The 27,084-nt window shown below is 41.8% G+C and overlaps 1 protein-coding gene across 2 annotated transcripts in view; it reads left to right on the forward strand.

The window, feature by feature from the left end:
* Positions 1–27,084, forward strand: part of PAPPA (pappalysin 1) — a 406,220-nt gene that overhangs the window by 146,461 nt on the left and 232,675 nt on the right. For both annotated transcript variants that reach the window (XR_014225505.1, XM_082263951.1), the window contains exons 3-6: positions 6,709–6,854; positions 11,880–12,179; positions 16,087–16,279; positions 23,645–23,766. Coding sequence is in view for 1 of the 2 variants with exons in the window: in XM_082263951.1 (XP_082120077.1) it covers positions 6,709–6,854; positions 11,880–12,179; positions 16,087–16,279; positions 23,645–23,766 (761 nt within the window). In the remaining variant the exon portion in view is untranslated. The remainder of the gene's footprint in view (positions 1–6,708; positions 6,855–11,879; positions 12,180–16,086; positions 16,280–23,644; positions 23,767–27,084) is intronic.

Raw genomic sequence — 27,084 nt, forward strand, 5'->3', positions numbered from 1 at the left:
ACCCTGCACTCTGTACACAGCATACTCCTCAACCCTGCACTCTGTACACAGCACACTTTTCAACCCTGCACTCTGTACAAAGCGTATTCCTTAACCCTGCATTCTGTATACAGCGCATGCCTTAATCCTGCACTCTGTACAAAGTGTATTCATTAACCCTGCACTCTGTATACAGCGCATGCCTTAATCCTGTACTCTGTACACAGTGCATTCCTCAACCCTGCACTCTGTACACAGCCCACGCCTCAACCCTGCACTCTGTACACAGCAAACTCCTCAACCCTGCACTCTGTATGTAGTGCACTCCTCTACCCTGCACTCTGTACACAGCGCACTCCTCAACCCTACACTCTGTACATAGCACACTCCTCTACCCTGCACTTTGTACACAGCAACTCCTCATCCCTGCACTCTGCACACAGTTCACTCATTCCTGGTATGTAACAATACCCCACTGTCCCCCTGGTATGTAGCAATGCCCCACTGCAATTTAGTCACACTCACCATGTGATGCTCCCACACCTCCTCCCCCACCCCAACCCTCAAAAGATGAGTACTTGCGCCTTTTATTTGAGAAAAAAAAAGCCCTGAGCATGTTCCTGTTTTTCTTTTTCATTCATGGTGTACAGATGTGTACTTTCAAAATCTGAAGGCATTACACAATAACATGGGTATTACATCACTAAGTGCCAAATATAGAGTCTTTTGTAATCCGTATATGCATGCGTTGTGCCAGATCCCAGTTTGCCCTTTTTTCTTTACAACCCTCTTGGATTTTCTGAATGCTCATTTTATTAAAAGGACACATTTTGCTTCAAGCTAACAGTGTAGTAATCTGACTTCAGTAAATAAATCCCATGAAGTGAAATTAATAAGAGGCCGTTACTGTATTGTAAAGGTTGCGGGGAAATGAGGGATCATCTGCACAACATCGCACAGTCTTCCTACAGTCAAAAACTAAGATATGTAATGATCCAGATACAGGCTAAAAGCATCATTTTCAATGCAGGTTTCCAATAGGTTGGAGGACCTTTTTTTTGCGTTCATAAAAATTCCAGTCATTAGTTTCACTGTTTCAGGTTTAACCACTTAAGCCCCGGAAGATTTTACCCCCTTCCTGACCAGGGGGTATTTTGCGATTCGGCACTGCGTGACTTTAACGGACAATTGCGCGGTCGTGCGACGCTGTACCTAAACGAATTTGACGTCCTTTTTTTCCCACAAACGGAGCTTTCTTTTGGTGGTATTTGATCACCTGTGCGATTTTTACTTTTTGCGCTATAAACAAAAAAAAGAGCGTCAATTTTGCAAAAATAACAATATTTTTCACATTTTTTTATATGAATTTCCCAAAAAAAAAAATTTAAAAATCAAAATTTTTTAACATTTTTGGCCAATTTATTTTATGTTACATATGTTTGGTAAAAAAAATAGCAAAAAGTGTATTTTGATTGGTTTGCGCAAAAGTTATTGCGTTTACTAACTAAGGGAAAGATTTTTGTCATTTTTGTTGTTTTTTTTTAACGCGTAATGGCGGCGATCTGCAATTTTTTTTTTTTGCGGTACTGCGACATTGCGGTGGACAGATCGGACCCTTGACTGACATTTTTGACACTTTTTGGGTTATCAGTGACATTCCCACAGTAATCAGTGCTATACATATGCACTATTACTGCAAAATGACACTGGCAGGGAAGTTGTTAACTTTATTGGGGAAGGAGGGGTTAAGTGTGTCCCTAGGGGCGTGCTTCTAACTGTGATTGGACATGGCTACTGGTGTAGGAACAGTGATCAACGGTCCCACATAGTAGAACCGTATGATCACTATTCCTACACAGGGGAGAATGACGGGCGGCTTGTTTACATCAGCCGCCTGCCTTTCTCCCTTCACGGCGGACGATCGCGAGTGACCGGCGGACATCAGGTCCGCCGGTCACACGCACGGACTTGCTAGGGAACGAGCCGGGGCAGGAGCGCGCCTCCGCCGGCGCGCGCTCGCCCGCTATTGGCTCACAAGCAAGTGACAGCCAGTGACGTATATATACGTCACTTTGCCTGGCCGGGGCTGACCGCCGCCGTATATAGTCGGCAACCGGTTAAGTATTTAAAAACAAAATTCTCAGTGATACCACCAGTAGTGATTGCATAGCCCAGAACTTTTTATAACAAATATAATAACAAATATAATTTCCACTTCAATCCACCATCCAAATAACGGGCGGCACACCAAAGATGTTCAACTCCGGCCAAGGCTTATTTCAGTGACATCACACCACTGACTCTGACCCAAAGCAACATGTGGTTTTGGGTGGGAGTCAGCGGTGTGCTGTCTATGGAATAAACCTTGGTTGAAGTTGAATGTCTTTGGGTGGTGGATTGCAGTGGAGAAACAGTGGATTCCAAGGCTCTGGCAGATGGCTGACTGCAAGAAAATCAGCAATCCACCATCCAGTCCACCATTTCCACTGCAATCCCCCATCCAAATAATGGGTGGCACACCAAAGATGTTCAACTCCTGCCAAGATTTATTTCACACCACTGACTCCGACCCAACGCAACATGTGGTTTTGGGTGGGAGTCAGCGGTGTGCTGTCTATGCAATAAACCTTGGTTGAAGTTGAATGTCTTTGGGTAGGGGATTCCAGGGCTCTGACAGATGGCTGACTGCAAGAAAATCAGTAATCCACCATCCAGTCCACCATTTCCACTGCAATCCACCATCCAAAAAACGGGCCACACATTGATGTCCAACTCCAGCCAAGGTTTATTGCCATAACATCACAGCACTGAATCCCACTCAAAGCAACATGTGGCTTTGGGTGGGAGTCATCAGTGTGTTGTCTCAGCAGGGAACATTGGGTAAAGTTGACTGTCTTTGGATGGTGGATTGCAGTGGAGAAACAACTGATCTGGCTCTGGTAGATGGCTGATTGCAAGCAATCGGCAGTCAACCATCAAGTCCACTTTTTCCTTTGCAGTCCACCCTACAAAAAACAGGCCGCACCCTGAAGATGTTCAACTCCAGCCAAGGTTTATTGCCATGAAATCAACCACTGACTTCCACCCAAAGCAACTAGTGGCTTTGGGTGGCAGCCAGCGGCGTGTTGTCTCTGCAATAAACCTTGGTTGAAGTTGAATGTCTTTTGCTGGTGGATTGCAGTGAAAAAAGAGTGGACTTCAGGGCTTTGGTTACATAGTTACATATAGTTACATAGTAGTTGAGGTTGAATAAAGACATCAGTCCATCTAGTTCAACATGTACAGGTGTGTGTGTCAGTGGCCTGATCATTTCCCATAACCTTGAATGTTGTGATCTGTGAGATGCACGTCCAAGAGTCTTTTAAAAGTAGCCATACTCCCCGCAGCTACCACCAATTGTGGAAGAGAGTTCCACATTCTCACCGCCCTTACAGTGAAGAACCCCTTACGCAGCTTAAGGTTAAACCACCTCTCCTCAAATCTCATTGTGTGGCCACGTGTCTTCTTGCACTTCTTGGGACTAAATAGTTTTGATCGCCATTGATGTATTTGTAAGCAAGCAATCGGCGGTCAACCATCCAGTCCACTATTTTCACTGCAGTCCACCATACAAAAAAACAGGTTACACATTGAAGATGTTCAACTCCAGCTAAGGTTTATTGTCATAATATCAACCCCTGCCTTGGTATCAGGACAATATCCCCTGGGACAATATCCCCCTGGACAATATCCCCCCTGGACAACATCCCCCCGGACAATATCCCCCCTGGACAACATCCCCCCGGATAATATCCCCCCGGGACAACATCCCCGGGCAATATCCCCCCGGAAAACATCCCCCTTGACATAGGGTTAGGGTTAGGGCTAGAGGGGGGATATTGTCTAGGTGGATATTGTCCAGGGAGGATATTGTCCGGGGGGATAATGTCTGGGGGATATTGTCCGGGGGGGATATTGTCCTAGAATCCCTGCCTCACACCCAAAGCAACTATTGGCTTTGGGTGGGAGCCAGCGGTGTGTTGTCTCTGCAATAAATCTTGGGTGAAGTTGAACGTGTTTGGCTGGTGGATTGCAGCAAAAAAAGAGTGGACTTCAGGGCTCTGGCAGATGGCCGATTGCAGGAAATCAGCAGTCCGCCATCCAGTTCACCATTTCCACTGCAGTTCACCATCCAAGAAAACGGACCACACACTGAAGATGTTCAACTTCAACCAAGGTTTATTGCCATAACATCACACCATTGACTCCCACCCAATGGTAATGCGACACGTGACTTTGGGTGGGGGTCAGCTGTGTGTTGTCTTTGCAGTAAGCCTTGGTTGAAGTTGAACGTCTTTGGTGGATTTCAGTGGAAAAGCAGCGGATTTCAGGGCTTTGGCAGTTGGCTAAATGGTAGGAAATCAAGGAGGATAAAGGCTGGCTTGTAAACTGTAAAAAGGGGGTGAGTTTCTCTAAAAATAATTTCCACTTATCTACTCTCTAACGGAGCAATAAAAACCCAACAGAAGTTCTAATCCTCACCTTTTGATCCTCTGTATGGCAGACACTCAAAAAAAGGTAACTCATCCCTCGCAAAATCTCCTTTCTCCAAAAGCCAATGCAAAATTTGAAACCTTAATGGTGACAAGCAGTGTAGTAGTGAAGCGTCAGTAGAGATATTCTTAAAAACATATACAGTATATATACAGTGCCTTGCGAAAGTATTCGGCCCCCTTGAACTTTTCGAACTTTTGCCACATTTCAGGCTTCAAACATAAAGATATAAAACTATAATTTTTGTGTGAAGAATCAACAACAAGTGGGACACAATCATGAAGTGTAACGAAATTTATTGGATATTTCAAACTTTTTTAACAAATAAGAAACTGAAAAATTGGGCGTGCAAAATTATTCAGCCCCCTTAAGTTAATACTTTTTAGCGCCACCTTTTGCTGCGATTACAGCAGTAAGTTGCTTGGGGTATGTCTCTATCAGTTTTGCACATCGAGAGATTGAAATTTTTGCCCATTCCTCCTTGCAAAACAGCTTGAGCTCAGTGAGGTTGGATGGAGAGCGTTTGTGAACAGCAGTTTTCAGTTCTTTCCACAGATTCTCGATTGGATTCAGGTCTGGACTTTGACTTGGCCATTCTAACACCTGGATATGTTTATTTGTGAACCATTCCATTGTAGATTTTGCTTTATGTTTTGGATCATTGTCTTGTTGGAAGACAAATCTCCGTCCCAGTCTCAGGTCTTTTGCAGACTCCATCAGGTTTTCTTCCAGAATGGTCCTGTATTTGGCTCCATCCATCTTCCCATCAACTTTAACCATCTTCCCTGTCCCTGCTGAAGAAAAGTAGGCCCAAACCATGATGCTGCCACCACCATGTGTGACAGTGGGGATGGTGTGTTCAGGGTGATGAGCTGTGTTGCTTTTGCGCCAAACATAACGTTTTGCATTGTTGCCAAAAAGTTAGATTTTGGTTTCATCTGACCAGAGCACCTTCTTCCACATGTTTGGTGTCTCCCAGGTGGCTTGTGGCAAACTTTAAATGACACTTTTTATGAATATCTTTAAGAAATGGTTTTCTTCTTGCCACTCTTCCATAAAGGGCAGATTTGTGCAGTATACGACTGATTGTTGTCCTATGGACAGAGTCTCCCACCTCAGCTGTAGATCTCTGCAGTTCATCCAGAGTGATCATGGGCCTCTTGGCTGCATCTCTGATCAGTCTTCTCCTTGTATGAGCTGAAAGTTTAGAGGGACGGCCAGGTCTTCGTAGATTTGCAGTGGTCTGATACTCCTTCCATTTCAATATTATCGCTTGCACAGTGCTCCTTGGGATGTTTAAAGCTTGGGAAATCTTTTTGTATCCAAATCCAGCTTTAAACTTCTCCACAACAGTATCTCGGACCTGCCTGGTTTGTTCCTTGTTCTTCATGATGCTCTCTGCGCTTTAAACGGACCTCTGAGACTATCACAGTGCAGGTGCATTTATACGGAGACTTGATTACACACAGGTGGATTCTATTTATCATCATTAGTCATTTAGGTCAACATTGGATCATTCAGAGATCCTCACTGAACTTCTGGAGAGAGTTTGCTGCACTGAAAATAAAGGAGCTGAATAATTTTGCACGCCCAATTTTTCAGTTTTTTATTTGTTAACAAAGTTTGAAATATCCAATAAATTTCGTTCCACTTCATGATTGTGTCCCACTTGTTGTTGATTCTTCACAAAAAATTACAGTTTTATATCTTTATGTTTGAAGCCTGAAATATGGCAAAAGGTCGCAAAGTTCAAGGGGGCTGAATTCTTTTGCAAGGCACTGTATATATATATATATATATATTCGTGATATAATACTAGTTTGATTATTAACCAGATATTTATTGCTGTATTCAGTCTCTGCTGGAGGTGAATCGAGGACTTGCAGGACTCCATTTTGTAATGATGCATGTTTATACATAGACTGTGACCTTGTATTTGGAAAGTACAGAATCGGCTGGTGGCCTGGTCTTCTGGTGATATGGATCAGTTGGAATATGTTTGATGTTAACATTTGACAGTAATCCCTTTTGATATGAATGTTTGAGTAATGATAATGATAACCTTCCCTGAAGGTCAATGAACAGAATCTCTTAAAAGGGCTAGATTTATTTATTTAATTATCAATAGCGGTGACACGCTGATAAATGAATTGGTATGGAGAAGGTCATGGATTCACGCTAATGTTTATGTTGCAGGGCTTACTTAGATCTCAATGAACTGAAACAACGTCTCAATGTGACTGGGTCAACGCAGCTCAACATATTTTTTGCAAATTCATCAGAAGAGGAGCTTGCCGGGGTGGCTACATGGCCTTGGGACAAAGAGGTTCTCACATATCTTGGTATGTTGTTCTTCACTACTATGGACTGTTTGCATACTTTGTATACAATTTTAACGCTACACTTAGGTCTAGGCAGCACAGAAAAGTAGGTGCACCTATCAGATCTTGTGCTCCAAGTCCGGTATCTGCAACATCTTCTCCCCTATGCCCCAGTGGTCTAATGTCCTCACGTCATCAAGATAAACGCAGGGTCCTTAGCCAAGGCACTATTCGTCCCACTGACACCAACAGTGGGTCACTATTCCTCTCACTGACACAAGGGATGAGGCGCTATTCCTCCCACTAACACCAACAATGGGTCACTATTCCTCCCAATGACACCAATGAAGGGGCACTATTCCCCCCACTGATACATTCAATGGGTTACTATTCCTCCCAATGACACCAGGGATTGGGCATTTATCCTCCCACTGATACCAATTATGGGTCACTATTCCTCCGACTGATACCAACAATGGGTCACTATTCCTCCCAATGAAACCAGGGATTGGGCATTATTCCCCCCACTGACACCAGTGATGGGGCACTATTCCTCCCACTGATACCAACAATGGGTCACTATTCCTCCCAATGACACCCGGGATTGGGCACTATTCCTCCCACTGACACCAGTGATGGGGCATTTATTCTCCCACTGATACCAACTATGGGAAATGTTTCCACCCAGTGATACCAATAATGGGGCACTCCTCTCCCCCCCACCTCCCCACACACACACACACTGATACCAATGGTGGGGCATTATTCCTCCCACTGATATCAATGATGGGGCACTATTCCTCCCACTGATACCAATGATGGGGCATTATTCCTCTCACTGATACCAATGATGGGGCACTATTCCTCCCACTGATACCAATGATGGGGCACTATTACTTCCCTTGATACCAATGATGGGGCACTATTACTTCCCTTGATACCAATGATGGGGCACTATTCCTCCCACTAATACCAATGATGGGGCATTATTCCTCCCACTGATACCAATGATGGGGCACTATTACTTCCCTTGATACCAATGATGGGACACTATTCCTCCCACTAATACCAATGATGGGACACTATTCCTCCCACTGATACCAATGATGGGACACTATTCCTCCCACTGACACCAATGATGGGACACTATTCCTCCCAATGATACCAATGATGGGACACTATTCCTCTCACTGACACTGTTGATGGGCACTATTCCTCCCACTGACACCAATGATGGGGCACTATTCCTCCCACTGATACCAATGATGGGGCACTAGTCCTCCTACTGACCACAGGCACTGTGTAATTATCTTAGTCCCACTGACCACCAATCCTAGAACATCAATTACTCTAACGGGGCATTTTCTACTCCCACTGGCCACAGTCTAGCCTTAAAGTCTGAAAACCCCTGTCCTAGACTAAATGAGCCGGTAAACACTGAAGTATGGGTGCATTCCCACTGCAAGGGAGAAAATTCATTAAACCCAGAGTTGGACTTTAAAGGATGTGCACACTTTAAAACTTATCCTTATCACATCCTTTTTGCCGCCATTTCCTGACATAAACAAGCCCGCCTTTCTCCTTCAAGGATAGATCCCGTAATCTGGCATTCAGACCTTAATATACTTTGTCTGCAGTAGCTCCCTATATGATTCTTTGGGCCCATGTCCCTTGGCCAAAGACCCTTTAAAGGCAACCTCATAAAAGTCTACTGAAACCTACAGCACAGGTAGCGCCTGCACCGATAAAATATTGGCATACCTCCCAACCGTCCTGGATTCACTGGGATCATGCCAGTCAAGTTCCTCCATTCCAAGCTCATCCATGTCTTTATTAACTTTGCTTTGTGCACTGGTCCAAATCATTTGATGGAGGGGGGATTATGGTGTGGGGTTGTTTTTCAGGGGTTGGGCTTGGCCCCTTAGTTCCAGTGAAGGGAACTCTTAAGGCATCAGCATACCAAGACATTTTGGACAATTTCATGCTTCCAACTTTGTGGGAACAGTTTGGGGATTGCCCCTTCCTGTTCCAACATGACTGCCTACCAGTGCACAAAGCAAGGTCCATAAAGACATGGATGAGTGAGTTTGGGGTGGAGAAACTTGACTGGCCTGACCTCAACCCGACAGAAGACCTTTGGGATGAATTAGTGGAGACTGCGAGCTAGTTCCTCTCATCCTACTGGTCAAACATTCCCACAGACACACTCCTAAACCTTGTGGACGGCCTTCCCAGAAGAGTTGAAGCTGTTATAGCTGCAAAGGGTGGGCCAACTCAATATTGAACCCTACGGACTAAGACTGGGATGCAATTAAAGTTCAAGTGCGTGTAAAGGCAGACGTCCCAATACTTTTGACAATATAGTGTATATCCAACCCTTCCTTAGGCCATGGCTGTCTGGTAAGTCCTATTGGGGCAGGTTAGATGGACAAATAATCTGAACTGCCTTTGTGTGTTAGGGGGGTTCATCCCAGGTAAACCATCAGATGGGTTTTCTTAAAAGAGATCAAGGGGCTGGAACTATGCCCATCGAGAGGAGTGAATTGCCGGCACTATAAAAATATCTGAAATAAGTGAATAAATATTGGGGATGCCTTTTGTAGTTAAAATTTTTATACACAGATGGCCCGTGCCTGAAGACATGCAGATTAGCCTGCTTACAGGAAATTTGAGGGTTGCCAGCAGAGCTTTCAAAGGAATGTAGGGGAATTGGAAACAAAAAGTTGTGTTTGCAAATTTACTTGATTTGCGTGAAAGGAGCGAAGGTGAACTAAAAGTCTTCTATGACTTTTACTACCTGAATTTTTATAGTAAATCAATGCATATACCAATGTAATACCAATGCATTTTCTAGACTTTTGCATTTGTGTGTATGTGTGGTTAGGATAAGGATATTTTTAATTGTTTTTATTATTTATATTTATTTTATTACAATTCATTTTTTAGAATTTTTCATTTGTGTGTATGTGTGGTGAGGAAATGGCCATTTTTAATTATTTTTATATATATTTTTTTATTATTCCATACTTTATTATTTATATTTATTTTTTTATAATTATTTTTTTTTAGACTTTTGCATTTGTGTGTCTGTGTGGTTAGGACAGGGATATTTTTAGATGTTTTTATTATTTATATTTATTTTATTATAATTTATTTTTTAGATTTTTTTTGTTTTTATTTATTTTATTGTAATTAAAAAAAAAAAACAACTAAATTGCTATCACTAGAAGGCTAAAAAGCCCCTATGGTCAGATGACAGGTCCTTTTATGGAGACATCATACCCAAGCAGACCTATGCACATGCATTTGTATGTATGCATGGGTGGGACAGGGATACTTTTAATTTTTTTTTTTTTGCTATTTATATCTATTTTATATTTGTATATTTATTTTATTATAATTTATTTTTTTAGATTTTATTTTGTTTTTATTCATTTTATTGTATTTTTTTTAAACTAAATTGCTATCACTAGGAGGCTAACAAGCCCCCTATGGTTAGGTGACAGGTCCCTTTATGGAGACATCAAATCCAAGCAGACCTATGCACATGCATTTGTATGTATGCGTGGGTGGGACACTGATATTTTTAATTTATGTTTGCTATTTATATCTATTTTATTATACTTTTTACACTTTGTTTTGTTCATTTACCTGTGCATTTGTGTGTATGTGTGGTGAGGAAAGGGCCATTTTTAATTGTTTTTATTATTTATATTTATTTTATTATAATTAATTTTTTAGACTTTTGCATTTGTGTATGTGTGGTTAGGACAGGGATATTTTTAATTGTTTTTATTATTTATAATTATTATATTATTTATTTTTTTAGACTTTTTTGTTTTTATTTATTTTATTGTAATGTTTTTTTTATTTTTCTTATTTTATTGTAATATTTTTTTTAATTTTTTTTTAAACCAAATTGCTATCACTAGAAGTCAACAAGGAGGGGATTACTCAAAACACCTTACAGCCAAAGGTCCAAAGGGATGTGCTGTATATATACATATGTGTTGGGTCCTGTTGAGGGTAGCATTTTTTTCTGCTTACCTGGGGGGGCTTGCCGGGTGTCTTTTTAATACAGCAATGAATGACCAAGCCATTGCAGTGAGCGGCAGCAGGTCTTACCTTAATGAGAACTTCAATGAACTTCATTCATGTGTAGGAATTCATCCCCGGTAAACCTTCAGATGAGCTTTTCTGAAAGAAATTGGGAGCTAGGACCATGCACATCTAGAGGGATGTTGCATGATCCCAGCCCTTACACCATGCTTGTTTCAGCAAACCTACCTTTGGGTTTGTCCTTTTCCAGTGCTGAAAGCTCCATGATCCCCTTCTGCAAGGTCTTGAAGACATTGATTCCATAGGTCTTCAAGACATTGATTCCATAGGTCTTCAAGACATTGATACTATAGGTCTTCAAGACATTGATACAATAGGTCTTCAAGACATTAATACCATAAGTTTCAAGACATTGATACCATAAGTCTTCAAGACATTGATACCATAGGTCTTCAATACATTGATACCATAGGTCTTCAAGGCATTGATACCATAGGTCTTCAAGACATTGATACCATAGGTCTTCAAGACATTGATACCATAGGTCTTCAAGACATTGATACCATAGGTCTTCAAGACATTGATACCATAGGTCTTCAAGACATTGATACCATAGGTCTTCAAGGCATTGATACCATAGGTCTTCAAGACATTGATACCATAGGTCTTCAAGACATTGATACCATAGGTCTTCAAGACATTGATACCATAGGTCTTCAAGACATTGATACCATAGGTCTTCAAGACATTGATACCATAGGTCTTCAAGAAATTGATACCATAGGTCTTCAAGGCATTGATACCATAGGTCTTCAAGACATTGATACCATAGGTCTTCAAGGCATTGATACCATAGGTCTTCAAGACATTGATACCATAGGTCTTCAAGACATTGATACCATAGGTCTTCAAGAAGACATTGATACCATAAAAGTACAAACAGAGGTTTTGTAAAGCCTAACTGGAATCCCTCTTTCTCTTTTTCAGGTGGAATTGTCATGAACCCATCTTTTTTTGGAGTCCCCGGTCATACTCATACCATGATCCATGAAATTGGACACAGCCTGGGACTGTACCATGTCTTCCGCGGCATCTCGGAGATTTTATCCTGCAGCGATCCGTGCATGGAGACGGATCCTTCCTACGAAACCGGGGATCTATGCCGCGATACCAACCCATCCCCTAAGCATAAGAGTTGCGGAGATCCTAATCCGGGACTCGGGAATGAAACTTGTGGCTTTCAAACTTTTTTCAACACCCCGTATAATAACTATATGAGCTATGCAGGTAAGACATTTGCTCACAGAAGCAAAATATAATCTCTAGCGATAGAAGCAACACCTATTCCAGCTCTTTTTGCATACAGTAAAGTACACATTTTTGGAGTTGTGGTAAAGTGGACTCCGGGCAGATATAAAAGACAAAAATTAAAGTAGCTCTGTAGCAATTAATACGTCAAATCAGAGATGAAACTAGAACCTTTAGGGCCATGATGCAAGAAACCATGAAGGGCCCCCCTGACCACTGAGGCCTTTTCCATTGGTCCTGGAGCTATTCCCTCCGAAAATACCAATGAAAATTGCTGCACTCCAACAGATATAATGATGCTTCTATGTTAAACCAATGGGCAGTCAATCCAGGATACAAAAAGGTAGACGTTGGTATTTTCAAGTTTGGCGGTGGTGAGCCGAGGTGAGCACCCACAGTTATTTGGAGCCTTCCTAGTCGGCATGAGCGGTGTGTGTACCTGTTGTTAATTTGCTATTCCCTCCGAGCCCAGGGCACTTCCCACTGATCCTGGGCCCTTTTCTCCTTTGGTGGGGCTCTTTATAAGCCCTGGTTCACACGGCTGCAACTTTTTATGCAGCTTGCGACGCATAAAATTGCATGGCAAGCCAAAATACATTCATTTCAATGGGTGCCATCTTAATCAATGATCTATAACACACCTAATTTATTTTATGAAGCAAACCCTGGTGATTGTGCAACGTTAGAGTCTTCCAATTTCTCTATCAAACTCAATCCCTAAAGAAGTAGGAGATCTTTGAGGCCCCCAAATTCTTTGGCTGTTCTCTGTTGTCTCCTTTTGAGCAAATATTGTTATTAAAAGTGTTTGGACTCTTAAACCTTCTGCTTGGTGCTTTCATTTAACTTTGTGCTCCTACATTGGTGGAGCAGTGAGATGAAATAAAACAAGCAGCACAATTCGGGGGGAAGGGGGAACAGTTGAAGGTGGGGACAGGCAGAATAGAGGAAGCAATTGGTACAGGTGATAGGCAGTACAGAGGGAGCAATTTATGGTGGGGATAGGGGGATAGGCTGAACAGATGGAGCAATTTAGGGTTAGGTTAGTGGGATAGGCAGTACAGAGGGAGCAGCCTATGGTGAGGATAGGGTGATAGGTAGTACAGAGTGATACAACGATGATGAGGATATGGGGATAGGCATTACAAAGGGAGAAGCAGAACAATCGCTGGGGAGCCTCACAAGCTTACTTCTATCCCTCCACCCTACAGGCACCCCAGGAGCGCCTGGTTTGTGATTAATGCTAGTACAAAGGGAGCAATTTATTGCGAGGATGGGGGTATAGGCAGTACAGAGGAAGCATTTGGTGGGGGGTATAGGCAATACAGATGGAGCAATTTATGGTGGGAATAGGGGGATAGGCAGTACAGAGGGAGCAATTTATGGTGAGGATTAGGGGAATAGGCAGTACAGAGGAAGCATTTGATATTGGGTATAGGCAGTATAGCTGGAGCAACTTGTGTTGGGGACAGGAGGATAGGCAGAACAGAAGGAGCATTGTATAATGAGGAGAGCAGGATAAGCAGTGCAGAGGGAGCAATTGATGGTGGGTATAGGCAGGACAGATGGAGCAATTTATGGCAGGGATAGTCAGAACAGAGGAAGCAATTTAAGGTTAGGATAGGGGGATCGGCAGTACAGAAGGAGCAATTAATGGTGGGAATAGGCAGTACAGATGGAGCAATGTATGGTGGGGATAGAGGGATAGGCAGTACAGAGGGAGATGTTTATGGTGAGGATAGGTGGATAGGCAAGACAGAGGGAGCAGCCTATGGTAAGGATAGGGAGATAGGCAGTACAGAGGGATACATTATTGATGAGGATATGGGGATAGACAGTACAAAGGGAGGATGTTATGGTGAGGAAGGGGGTATAGGCAGTACAGAGGTAGCATTTGATGGTGGGTATAGGCAGTACAGATGGAGCAATGTATGGTGGGGATAAGGGAATAGGCAGTACAGAGGGTGTAATTTATGGTGAAGATAGGGGATAGGCAGTACAGAGGGAGCAATTTATGGTGAGGATAGGGAATATGCAGTACAGAGGGATCAATGTATGGTGAGGATAGGTGGATAGGCAATACAGCGGAAGCATTTGGTAGTGGGTATAGGCAGTACAGATGGAGCAATTTGTGTTGGGGATAGGGGGGATAGGCAGAACAGAGGAAGCTATTTATGGTGAGGAGAGCAGGATAGGCACTTCAGAGGGAGCAATTGATGGTGGGCATAGGCAGTAGTGATGGAACAATTTATGGTGGGGATAGGGGGATAGGCAGTACAGAGGGAGCAATTGATGGTTGGCATAGGCAGTACAGATGGAGCAATTTATGGTGGGGATAGAGGGATAGGCAGTACAGAGGGAGCAATTAATGGTGAGAATAGGCAGTACAGAGGGAGCAATTAATGGTGGCAATAGGCAGTACAGATGGAGCAATTTATGGTGGGGATAGAGGGACAGGAAGTACAGACGAAACTATGTTCAGGATAGAGGGATAGGCAGTTCAGAAGGAGCTATTGATGGTGGGAATAGGCAGTACAGAAGAGGGCAGTTGATAGTTTGGACAGGCAATACAGTGGGGAAAATTGATGATAGAGACAGGCAGTACGAGGTGGGGGCAGTTGATATTGATATTGTGAGCTTGCGGGAGGGTGGGCAGGGCTAAACACATTTCAGCTTCCTCTACTTTCTCCTGGGCCAGACTGTTGAGTCAAGCTGCAGGAAAGAGAAGGATGGAGAAAGGGATCCAGCATTGTATTGCCTCTATGACCTATGGTCTTAGTGGCTCTCGAACCGTAATAGGGATGCCAGCCCCGGCTACAAATGGGACCACAAACTACAACTGGGGACATATTGTATCAGGAGACAGCCTTCTTAAATGTGGGACTGTCCCGGGAAAAAAGGGGACGTCTGGTCATCCCACCAAATAAGGTCCTTCATGGCAGGATCACCAGATATTATTTTAATACAATTTTCAGATTAGATAAAAATTGAAAGCTACTTTTGATATTACGCCAACATGTTAAAGATCATATGAGATTTTAGTTGGGTTTCGATATACTGTAAGTGAATTATGTATCGAAGCATGTTTTTTTTTCTCAGCGATTGAAGCTTACAGTGCCTTGCAAAAGTATTCGGCCCCCTTGAACTTTGCGACCTTTTGCCACATTTCAGGCTTCAAACATAAAGATATAAAACTGTAATTTTTTGTGAAGAATCAACAAGTGGGACACAATCATGAAGTAAAACGAAATTTATTGGATATTTCAAACTTTGTTAACAAATAAAAAACTGAAAAATTGTGCGTGCAAAATTATTCCGCCCCTTTACTTTCAGTGCAGCAAACTCTCTCCAGAAGTTCAGTGAGGATCTCTGAATGATCCAATGTTGACCTAAATGACTAATGATGATAAATCAATAAATACAAAATGCCATTGTTTTTTGGGTCTTTTATATCTGCCCGGACTTCAACTTTATGTGCTCAAAAAATAAAAAAAAAAATAAAAATAAAATATAAATAAATAAATAAAAACAAGCCCATGCAAAGTGGGAAGTAACGAAATGCTACATTGACTCGGAGATCAGACGGTGAGATTCCTGTTCTGTGGAAGCCTTTGTGAATTATCACAAACCTTGATATGACCTCTAATTTTCACGGGTTAGCCCTGTTCCTTGACAGGAGGGAGCAAGATGTTTCATTTTTCTTTCCCTGTAAAAAAAAAATGATGACTGAACAATCTCGTTCACAGATCATTAACTCGAAATATACTTCAAAATATGCAGGTTATTTTTTTCTATTTTTTTATTTATTTTTTTTTTTTTTACATTAAGGTGCATTAAGGTAGACTGTCCCATAACAATGCATATATCCTTCTCATGGTTTTCCTTTCAGATGATGACTGCACTGATTCCTTCACTCCCAATCAAGTTGCCAGAATGCACTGCTATCTAGACCTAGTATACCAAGGCTGGCAGCCCTTCTCCAAACCTCCTCCGGTAGCAATTGCTCCACAGATTATTGAGCACACCTTTACCTCAGTCACCCTGGAGTGGTTTCCACCAATTGATGGATACATCTTTGAAAGGTGAACGTTGATGAGAAGCTATTGCATGCATTTCTTTTTAATCCAGTCTTTCCCCAAGAGAATTCTTTCTTGCTAACCTTCCTTGGTAAAACCCTGGTGCATGTCTGAATTTATTTTATCTACCTGAGCCATAGGGGTTCTGTTCAGTTACACCCCCCGTATTCTGTGAAGTCAGTCCACCCGGCAGCCATAACCTTTTATTGTTCTAAGGCAGTGGTCTCCAAACTGCGGCCTGGAGGCCAGATGCAGCCTTTTGCTTGCCTTTAACCGGCTGATGATACAGATGACGGGGCACTATTCCTTCCACTGATACCAATGATGGGGCACTATTTCTCTCACTGATACCAATGATGGGGCACTATTCCTCCCTCTGATACCAATGATGGGGCACTATTCCTCCCACTGATACCAATGATGGGACACTATTCCTCCCACTGACACCAATGATGGGACACTATTCCTCCCACTGACACCACTGATGGGACACTATTCCTCCCACTGATACCAATGATGGGACACTATTCCTCCCACTGACACCAATGATGGGACACTATTCCTCCCACTGACACCAATGATGGGACACTATTCCTCCCACTGATACCAATGATGGGACACTATTCCTCCCACTGGCACCAATGATGGGGCACTATTCCTCCCACTGGCACCAATGATGGGGCACTATTCCTCCCACTGATACCAATGATGGGGCACTATTCCTCCCACTGATACCAATGATGGGGTACTATTCCTCCCACTGACACCAATGATGGGACACTATTCTTCCCACTGATACCAATGATGGGACACTATTCCTCCCACTGATACCAATGATGGGGTACTATTCCTCCCACTGACACCAATGATGGGACACTATTCTTCCCACTGATACCAATGATGGGACACTATTCCTCCAACTGATACCAATGGTGGGACACTATTCCTCCCACTGATACCAATGATGAGACACTATTCCTCCCACTGACACGAAGGGTAGGCCACTATTCCTCCCACTGATACCAATGATGGGACACTATTCCTCCCACTGATGCCCATGATGGAGCACTATTCCTCCCACTGACTCCAATAATGGGACACTACTCCTCCACTTATACTAAACATGGGGCACTATTACTCCCACTGACGCCTGCACATTTTGTATTCTTACTGGTCACAATCCGGGCCCTCCTAAGGTCTGAAGGACAGTATAGTGGACCTTCGTTTAGAAAGTATGGAGACCCCTGTTCTAAGATGATCCCGTGACTGTTGGCGAGTATTAGAATTGGCAGTTTACAATGTACATAGAGTGTATCTTTCCATAATATTTCATATTTGATGTGGATGTAAAAACTGAATAGAGCAGGGAGGGGTTATGCCAGCTTTTCTCAAACATTTTACCCCAGAGGAACCCTTAAAATAATTTTCAGGCCTCATGGAACCCCTGCTAAATGCACTGAGGGTCATTGGGAGAATGCCCGTTGCATTGATGGTCAGTGGAAGAATGCCCTCCCTACGGGGGTCATCACAACTACATCCTTACTGAAAGCTAAAAAGATCTTTGGTCCCCAAAGGAAAAAGGCATCCAGGAGGCCCCGGGACTTTGATATGAGATTATACGAAGTAGTAAGAGGGCAAAAACTTTTAAAAAGCCCACTGGCTGAGGTTAGGCTGCTCATGGCAGACAAGGCTACCCTCAACTGGATACAGGTTACCAGAAAAAAAAAAACTGTATACATGGAAGGAGCACCATACCAAAAGATAAGAGTCCAAATTAATTTATTGGTATTGTACTAAAAGACAGCCAACGTGTTTCGACAGCCAACGTGTTTCGGGGATTATTCTAAAGAAGAGGGGAGTTCCTTTGACCCCCGAAACTCGTTGGATGTCTTAATTAAATACCAATAACTGAATTCAGACACTCTTATCTTTTGGTCTGGTGCTCCTTCCATGTATGCAGGGGTTTTTTTTTTTGAAAATAAGATCTTTGGTATCATGCTGCATGGTCTGCCAAGTGGCCCTAGACCCTGGGTGCTCAACCTGTGGTCCTCCAGCTGCCTCTGCCTTTGGGAGTCATGCTTGTAACTGTCAGCCCTGCAATGCCTCATGGGACTTGTAGTTCCGCAACAGTTGGCGGGCCACAGGTTGAGCACCCATGCCTTAGACCCTGAACTATGTCGGAATCATCAGATGGAAGGTCAATCATGGTACCCATAGCCATTCACCAATAAAGTGTCAAAAAGTAAGAATCACAGGAAACAGTTTTTGACAAGTCCTTCCTCGATGAAAATCCATCGTCAATCATATATTTGTCAAAAACTGTTTCCTGTGTTTCTTACTTTTTGACACTTTTTTGGTGAATAGGTACGAGTACGATGGCACCCATACCCATTACCCATTCACATGGGGGGGGCAGGATCTGGGGGCCCCCTTGTTAAAGGGGGCTTCCAGATTACAAAGGTTGTTGGGAAGAGGCCCTTGTCCACATTAACATGGCAACAAGGTGCTTTGGGGTGGCCCCAAGGCACCCTCCCCCCTATGTTGAGGGCATGTGGCCTGGTATGGTTCAGGAGGGCTCACTCGCCCCCTCCTGCCTTTTTCTGACCTGCCTGGCAGCATAAGGGTCTGGCATTAATTATGGGGGGAACCCCCCCACGCCTTTTTTTTTGTTTTCATTTTGGCATGGGGTCCCCCTTAAAATCCATACCAGACCCGAAGGGCCTGGTATGGACTGGGGAGGGGGGGACAGGGGGGGACCCCATGCCGTCCTTTTTTTGCTTTATTTTTTCAGCTGCCAGCGGGAAAACCCATTGACAGCTGATGACTCTGATGACTCATCGGTTGTTAAGGACACGGCGGCCGGCTTCCCAGCCCCATTTCTTAACAACCAGCTCACACTGCACCCTGATTGGGCAAAGCTTTGCCCAGTCAGGTCACAGAATGCACTGTGCAGTGCTCAGTGCCTCACAGGGTGTTCGTTTTGCCTCCCTCCTCCTTTCCCCTCTGCCAGGCCAATTAGAAAGTGCAACGCGCCTCGCGCAGCACGCTTCGCGCATGCGCAGTAGGGAACTGGCTGTAAAGCCGAAAAGGCTTCATTGCCAGTTTCCCTTACAACGAAAATCGGCTGGGGTGCCGATATCGAGGGCTCCCTGGACAGGTACGTGTTCATATATTAAAAGTCAGCAGCTCCAGTATTTTTAGCTGCTGACTTAAATTTTTGTTTCCCCAGCTTTAAGTAGTGCCCACAATTTATTTATTTTTTTTACAGGTATTTAGGTAGTGCCCACAGTTTATTTATTTATTACTGGTATTTAAGTAGTGTCCACAAAATAATAATTTATTACAGGTATTGAAGTCGTACTCATCATTTATTTATTTATTACAGGTGTTTAGGTAGTGTCCGCAATGTATTTATTTATTACAGCTATTTAAGTAGTGTCCGCAATGTATTTATTTATTTATTACAGGTATTTAAGTAGTGCCCACAATTTATTTATTTATTATAGATATTTAAGTATTGCCCACAATGTATTTATTACAGGTATTTAGGTAGTGTCCACAATTTAATTATTTATTTATAACAGGTATATAAGTAGTGCCCACAATGTATTTATTTATTATTAAATAGTGCCCATCATTTTGTTTATTTATGTATTTAATACAGGCATTTAAGTAGTTCCCACAATTTGTTTATTACAGGTATTTAAATAGTGCCCACAATTTATTTATTTATTACTGGTATTTAAATAGTGCCCACAATTTATTTATTTATTACTGGTATTTAAATAGTGCCCACAATTTATTTATTTATTACAGGTATTTAGGTAGTGTCCACAGTTTAATTATTTATTTATAACAGGTATATAAGTAGTGCCCACAATGTATTTATTTATCACAGGTATTTAGATGGTGCCCGCCATTTTGTTTATTTATGTATTTAATATAGGTATTTAAGTGGTTCCCACAATTTATTTATTTATTACAGGTATTTAAGTAGTTACCACAAGTTATTTATTTATTACAGGTATTTAAATAGTGCCCACAATTTATTTATTTATTACTGGTATTTACTTATTGCCCACAATTTATTTATTTATTATAGGTATTTAAGTATTGCCCACAATCTATTTATTTATTACAGGTATTTAAATAGTGCCCACAATTTATTTATTTATTACTGGTATTTACTTATTGCCCACAATTTATTTATTATAGGTATTTAAGTATTGCCCACAATCTATTTATTTATTACAGGTATTTAAATAGTGCCCACAATTTATTTATTTATTACTGGTATTTACTTATTGCCCACAATTTATTTATTTATTATAGGTATTTAAGTATTGCCCACAATCTATTTATTTATTACAGGTATTTAGTTAGTGCCCACAGTTTGCTTATTTATTTAATACAGGTATTAAAGTAGTGCCCACATTTTTATTTATTTATTAAAGGTTTATAAGCAGTGCCCACAATTTATTTATTTATTACAGGTATTTAAGAAGTGCCCACAATGTATTTATTTATTACAGGTATTTAAGTAGTGCCCCCAATTTATTTATTTATATATGTATTATAGGTATGTAAGTATTGCCCACAATGTATTTATTTGTTACTGGTATTTAGGTAGTGCCCGCAATGTATTTATTTGTTACTGGTATTTAGGTAGTGCATGCAATGTATTTATTTATTACTGGTATTTAGGTAGTGCCCGCAATGTATTTATTTATTACTGGTATTTAGGTAGTGCCCGCAATGTATTAATTTATTACTGGTATTTAGGTAGTGCCCGCAATGTATTTATTTATTACTGATATTTAGGTAGTGCCCGCAATGTATTAATTTATTACTGGTATTTAGGTAGTGCCCGCAATGTATTTATTTATTACTGGTATTTAGGTAGTGCCCGCAATGTATTTATTTATTACTGGTATTTAGGTAGTGCCCGCAATGTATTTATTTATTACTGGTATTTAGGTAGTGCCCGCAATGTATTTATTTATTACTGGTATTTGGGTAGTGCCCGCAATGTATTTATTTATTACTGATATTTAGGTAGTGCCCGCAATGTATTAATTTATTACTGGTATTTAGGTAGTGCCCGCAATGTATTTATTTATTACTGGTATTTAGGTAGTGCCCGCAATGTATTTATTTATTACTGGTATTTAGGTAGTGCCCGCAATGTATTTATTTATTACTGGTATTTAGGTAGTGCCCGCAATGTATTTATTTATTACTGGTATTTGGGTAGTGCCCGCAATGTATTTATTTATTACTGATATTTAGGTAGTGCCCGCAATGTATTAATTTATTACTGGTATTTAGGTAGTGCCCGCAATGTATTTATTTATTACTGGTATTTAGGTAGTGCCCGCAATGTATTTATTTATTACTGGTATTTAGGTAGTGCCCGCAATGTATTTATTTATTACTGGTATTTAGGTAGTGCCCGCAATGTATTTATTTATTACTGGTATTTGGGTAGTGCCCGCAATGTATTTATTTGTTACTGGTTTTTAGGTAGTGCCCACAGTTTATTTATTTAATACTAGCAGTTAAGCAGTGCTCACAATGTATTTAAAACAAGTATTTAGATAGTGCCCACAGTTTATTTTTATTTTTTTATTACAGATATTTAAGTAGTGCCCACAATTTCCGCGCTTTACCTACTGTACATTCGCATTGTCAATTTAAGTGATCCTAGTTTCACATGCAAAATACCGGCATAAAAAAATAACAATAATGTATGTTGAATAAATTTACCTGATATCATTTGGTGATTCCTTTTAAACTGACAAATAAATGAACACTATTACTACTTACCTGTCCTGCTGCCCACACTGCTAATTGTTTCTTTCTCGAAGAGCTGCCTCTGCCTGGAGTGTCTTCTTCATTGGACACTTCCAGGTGTATCAGGTACCTGCTCCCCCCACTGAGCTGGGTGGTTCCTTCCGGTGGCCCCTACGTTGTCACAGTGCGAAGTAGAGGCATAGGGGCCAGTGGAAGGAACCAACTCAACAGTGGGCATTCCCCAACATTGATTGTCTCTTATTTTCTCCCTTTTGGTCCACTAAATATTCCATTGGAGGTAGACATGTGCAAAACGGAAAAATTCACATCCATCAAATTTAACTCCTAATTAAATTCAATATTTACATAAATTTGTTTAGTTAAATTTGTTAAATTTATTTAATTTGTTTTCCTAAATTAATTTCATTTATTCAAATTCAAATTTGATTTTACTTTCTATTGTTTTATTTTCTATTCTGTTCTAATCTATTCTTTTCTATTCTATTCAAATTTGAAAATATTCTATTTGAATTTTGGGAAATGGTTTCTATTTTATTCTATTCCATTGTTTTTTTTTTTTGGTCTTGACCACCGTGCTGCAGCTCAGTTTCAGGGTCTTGGCAATCTTCTTATAGCCTAGGCCAGTGATGGCGAACCTTGGCACCCCAGATGTTTTGGAACTACATTTTCCATGATGCTCAACTACAATGCAGAGTGCATTAGCATCATGGGAAATGTAGTTCCAAAACATCTGGGGTGCCAAGGTTCGCCATCACTAGCCTAGGCCATCTTTATGTAGAGCAACAATTCTTTTTTTCAGATCCTCACTGAGTTCTTTGCCATGTGGTGTCATGTTGAACTTCCAGTGACCAGTATGAGAGAGTGAGAGCGATAACACCAAATTTACCACACCCGTTCCCCATTCACACCTGAGACCTTGTAACACTAACGAGTCACATGACACCGGGGAGGGAAAATTACTAATTTGGCCCAATTTGGACATTGTCACTTAGGGGTGTACTCACTTTTGTTGCAGGGGCTTAGACATTAATGGCTGTGTGTGGAGTTATTTTGAGGGGACAGCAAATTTACACTGTTATACAAGCTGTACACTCACTACTTTACATTGTAGCAAAGTGTCATTTCTTCAGTGTTGTCACATGAAAAGTTAGAATAAAATATTTACAGAAATGTGAGGGGTGTACTCACTTTTGTGAGATACTGTAGTTCCTGTCCTGCAGTGACAACTCTGCTCCTCCATACATGGAGTACAGTGAGTGGGTGTTGTCACCCTCGGAGGGAAGTTTGTTTCTGGTAGAATCACCAGAGAAAATAAAGAAAAAGCGCCTTAAAAAAAAAAGAAAACAAATGCAGCCACCACATCTAAGGATTGGTAAGCTGCAATATATTCCATTTTTGGTATTGGTTTGCATGTACGTTAATATATTGAAAAACTCAACATGGGAGACATTGTTGCCATAGTATTATATATGTAATGAGCCTGTTTAGTGTTCATGTTATGTTTTATGTCATTGATAATTGGAATAATAAGATAGGTATTATTTCTTCTTTTCTTAGAGATTTGGGATCAGCCTGTCATTTGTGTGTCGAGAAAAGGATCTTGGTCCAGTATGCTTCCAATGCATCTTCCCCAGTGCCGTGTAACCCCTCCGGGCATTGGAGTCCAAGGGAAGCTGAAGGTAAGATTAGAGTATCTTAGACAACCAACAGGTAATAATATGAAGATTGTGCATCTCCGTGCAGTACGGCCTCTTCTTTTCGGGAAGGCTGTCCATGAGGTTTTGGATTGTGTCTGTGGGAAATTGTGCCCATGTACCCAAAAGAGCATTAATGAGTAGTGTTGAGCGAACACGGACTGTATTATTCGTGTTCGTACCGAATAATTGGATTTTTTGTACCCGAACACGGACACGGACACTTTACTGTATGTTCGGGTAAAAATCCGTGTTCGGTCGTTTTATTTCCGGGTTTTGCATGCTTTGGCGCTCTTTTCATGGCGGGCTTTCAACAGCCAATCAACAATCGTTTAACTGGTGTGCCTTAAGCCATCCCAGCCATGCCTGCAAATGTCTTAGTAGCTGTGATTGGCCGTCTGAAGCATGTGACCAAGTCTTTATAAGTTCGAGGCAGCCGCAGCGGCGTCATTATGCTGCTTATATCAGGGACAGAGCACACATCAACGTGCTGGCTGCTGATTAGGGAAAGATAGGCAGGAAAAAACCATTTGTGTCCGGATAGAATTGAGGGACAGGTCGGAGTGTTTAGGCAGGGCGAGTTGTAGGCATTTTAGGGATAGAGTCTGCTGAATTATATAGGGTCAGTGTCTTCTACAAACTACAATCGATATTGCTGTGTGGGGGGTGGGGTGAATCTGCACTCAATCCTGATCTACGATCTCTTCTCAATCCTGTTAGGGACAGAGTCTGCTGAATTTTAGGGAAACTGTGTTCTACAAACTACAATCGATATTGCTGTGTGGTGTGGGATTGGAGATAGGCAGGTGTCAGTGATCCACATCCATTTTTCTGTGTGTGAGCTGCAGTGAACACAATCTTTTTGGGCTGCAGTGAACACAATCTTTTTGGGCTGCAGTGAACACAATCTTTTTGGGGTGCAGTAAACAAAATCTTTTTGGGGTGCAGTGAACACAATCCTTTTTGGTGTGCAGTGAACACAATCTTTGTGGGGTGCAGTGAACAAAATCCTTTGTGGGGTGCAGTGAACACAATCTTTTTGGGGTGCAGTGAACAAAATCCTTTTTGGGGTGCAGTGAACAACATCCTTTTTGGGGTGCAGTGAACACAATCTTTTTGGGGTGCAGTGAACAAAATCCTTTGTGGGGTGCAGTGAACACAATCTTTTTGGGGTGCAGTGAACACAATCTTTTTGGGGTGGAGTGAACAACATCCTTTTTGGGGTGCAGTGAACAAAATCCTTTTTGGGGTGCAGTGAACAAAATCATTTTTGGGGTGCAGTGAACACAATCTTTTTGGGGTGCAGTGAACACAATCTTTGTGGGGTGCAGTGAACACAATCTTTTTGGGGTGGAGTGAACAACATCCTTTTTGGGGTGCAGTGAACAACATCCTTTTTGGGGTGCAGTGAACACAATCTTTTTGGGGTGCAGTGAACACAATCTTTGTGGGGTACAGTGAACAGAATCTTTGTGGGGTGCAGTGAACACAATCTTTGGGGGGTACAGTGAACACAATCTTTTTGGGGTGCAGTGAACACAATCTTTGTGGGGTGCAGTGAACACAATCTTTTTGGGGTGGAGTGAACAAAATCATTTTTGGGGTGCAGTGAACAACATCCTTTTTGGGGTGCAGTGATCAAAATCCTTTTTGGGGTGCAGTGAACACAATCTTTTTGGGGTGCAGTGAACAAAATCCTTTGTGGGGTGCAGTGAACAGAATCTTTGTGGGGTGCAGTGAACACAATCTTTGGGGGGGTACAGTGAACACAATCTTTTTGGGGTGCAGTGAACACAATCTTTGTGGGGTACAGTGAACAGAATCTTTGTGGGGTGCAGTGAACACAATCTTTGGGGGGTACAGTGAACACAATCTTTTTGGGGTGCAGTGAACACAATCTTTGGGGGGTACAGTGAACACAATCTTTTTGGGGTGCAGTGAACACAATCTTTTTGGGGTGCAGTGAACACAATCTTTGTGGGGTGCAGTGAACACAATCTTTGGGGGGGTACAGTGAACACAATCTTTTTGGGGTGCAGTGAACAACATCCTTTTAGGGTGCAGTGAACACAATCTTTGTGGGGTGCAGTGAACAACATCCTTTTAGGGTGCAGTGAACACAATCTTTGTGGGGTACAGTGAACAGAATCTTTGTGGGGTGCAGTGAACACAATCTTTGGGGGGTACAGTGAACACAATCTTTGTGAGGTGCAGTGAACACAATCTTTGTGGGGTGCAGTGAACACAATCATTGTGGGGTGCAGTGAACTCAATCTTTGTGGGGTACAACACAATCTCATACTTCTGAAGATTTGAGGGTGCTGCCTGTTCCATACTCCCCCTACTCCTCATCTAGCCTTTTAGGGGTACAAACAATAGTAATTGGGGCCTAGTGTGGTTGTGTACGTGTGATATACATACACTTTTTTTGGATCATATTTTCTATTCCGCTATTTAATCAAAAACCTTTGGGGATCAGTTAAATTGGGGGATAGTCTGTGTTGGTACGTGTGAGAGAGATCCACCTTTCCAAGTTGTTGGGGTTCATCTCATACTTCTGAAGGTTTGAGGGTGCTGCCTGTTCCATACCCCCCCTACTCCTCATCTAGCCTTTTAGGGGTACAAACAATAGTAATTGGGGCCTAGTGTGGTTGTGTACGTGTGATATACATACACTTTTTTTGGATCATATTTTCTATTCCGCTATTTAATCAAAAACCTTTGGGGATCAGTTAAATTGGGGGATAGTCTGTGTTGGTACGTGTGAGAGAGATCCACCTTTCCAAGTTGTTGGGGTTCATCTCATACTTCTGAAGGTTTGAGGGTGCTGCCTGTTCCATACCCCCCCTACTCCTCATCTAGCCTTTTAGGGGTACAAACAATAGTAATTGGGGCCTAGTGTGGTTGTGTACGTGTGATATACATACACTTTTTTTGGATCATATTTTCTATTCCGCTATTTAATCAAAAACCTTTGGGGATCAGTTAAATTGGGGGATAGTCTGTGTTGGTACGTGTGAGAGAGATCCACCTTTCCAAGTTGTTGGGGTTCATCTCATACTTCTGAAGGTTTGAGGGTGCTGCCTGTTCCATACCCCCCCTACTCCTCATCTAGCCTTTTAGGGGTACAAACAATAGTAATTGGGGCCTAGTGTGGTTGTGTACGTGTGATATACATACACTTTTTTTGGATCATATTTTCTATTCCGCTATTTAATCAAAAACCTTTGGGGATCAGTTAAATTGGGGGATAGTCTGTGTTGGTACGTGTGAGAGAGATCCACCTTTCCAAGTTGTTGGGGT

This window comes from Pelophylax lessonae (genome assembly GCF_965119305.1).
Source record: "Pelophylax lessonae genome assembly, chromosome: 7".
NCBI classification, from domain to species: Eukaryota; Metazoa; Chordata; class Amphibia; order Anura; family Ranidae; genus Pelophylax; species Pelophylax lessonae.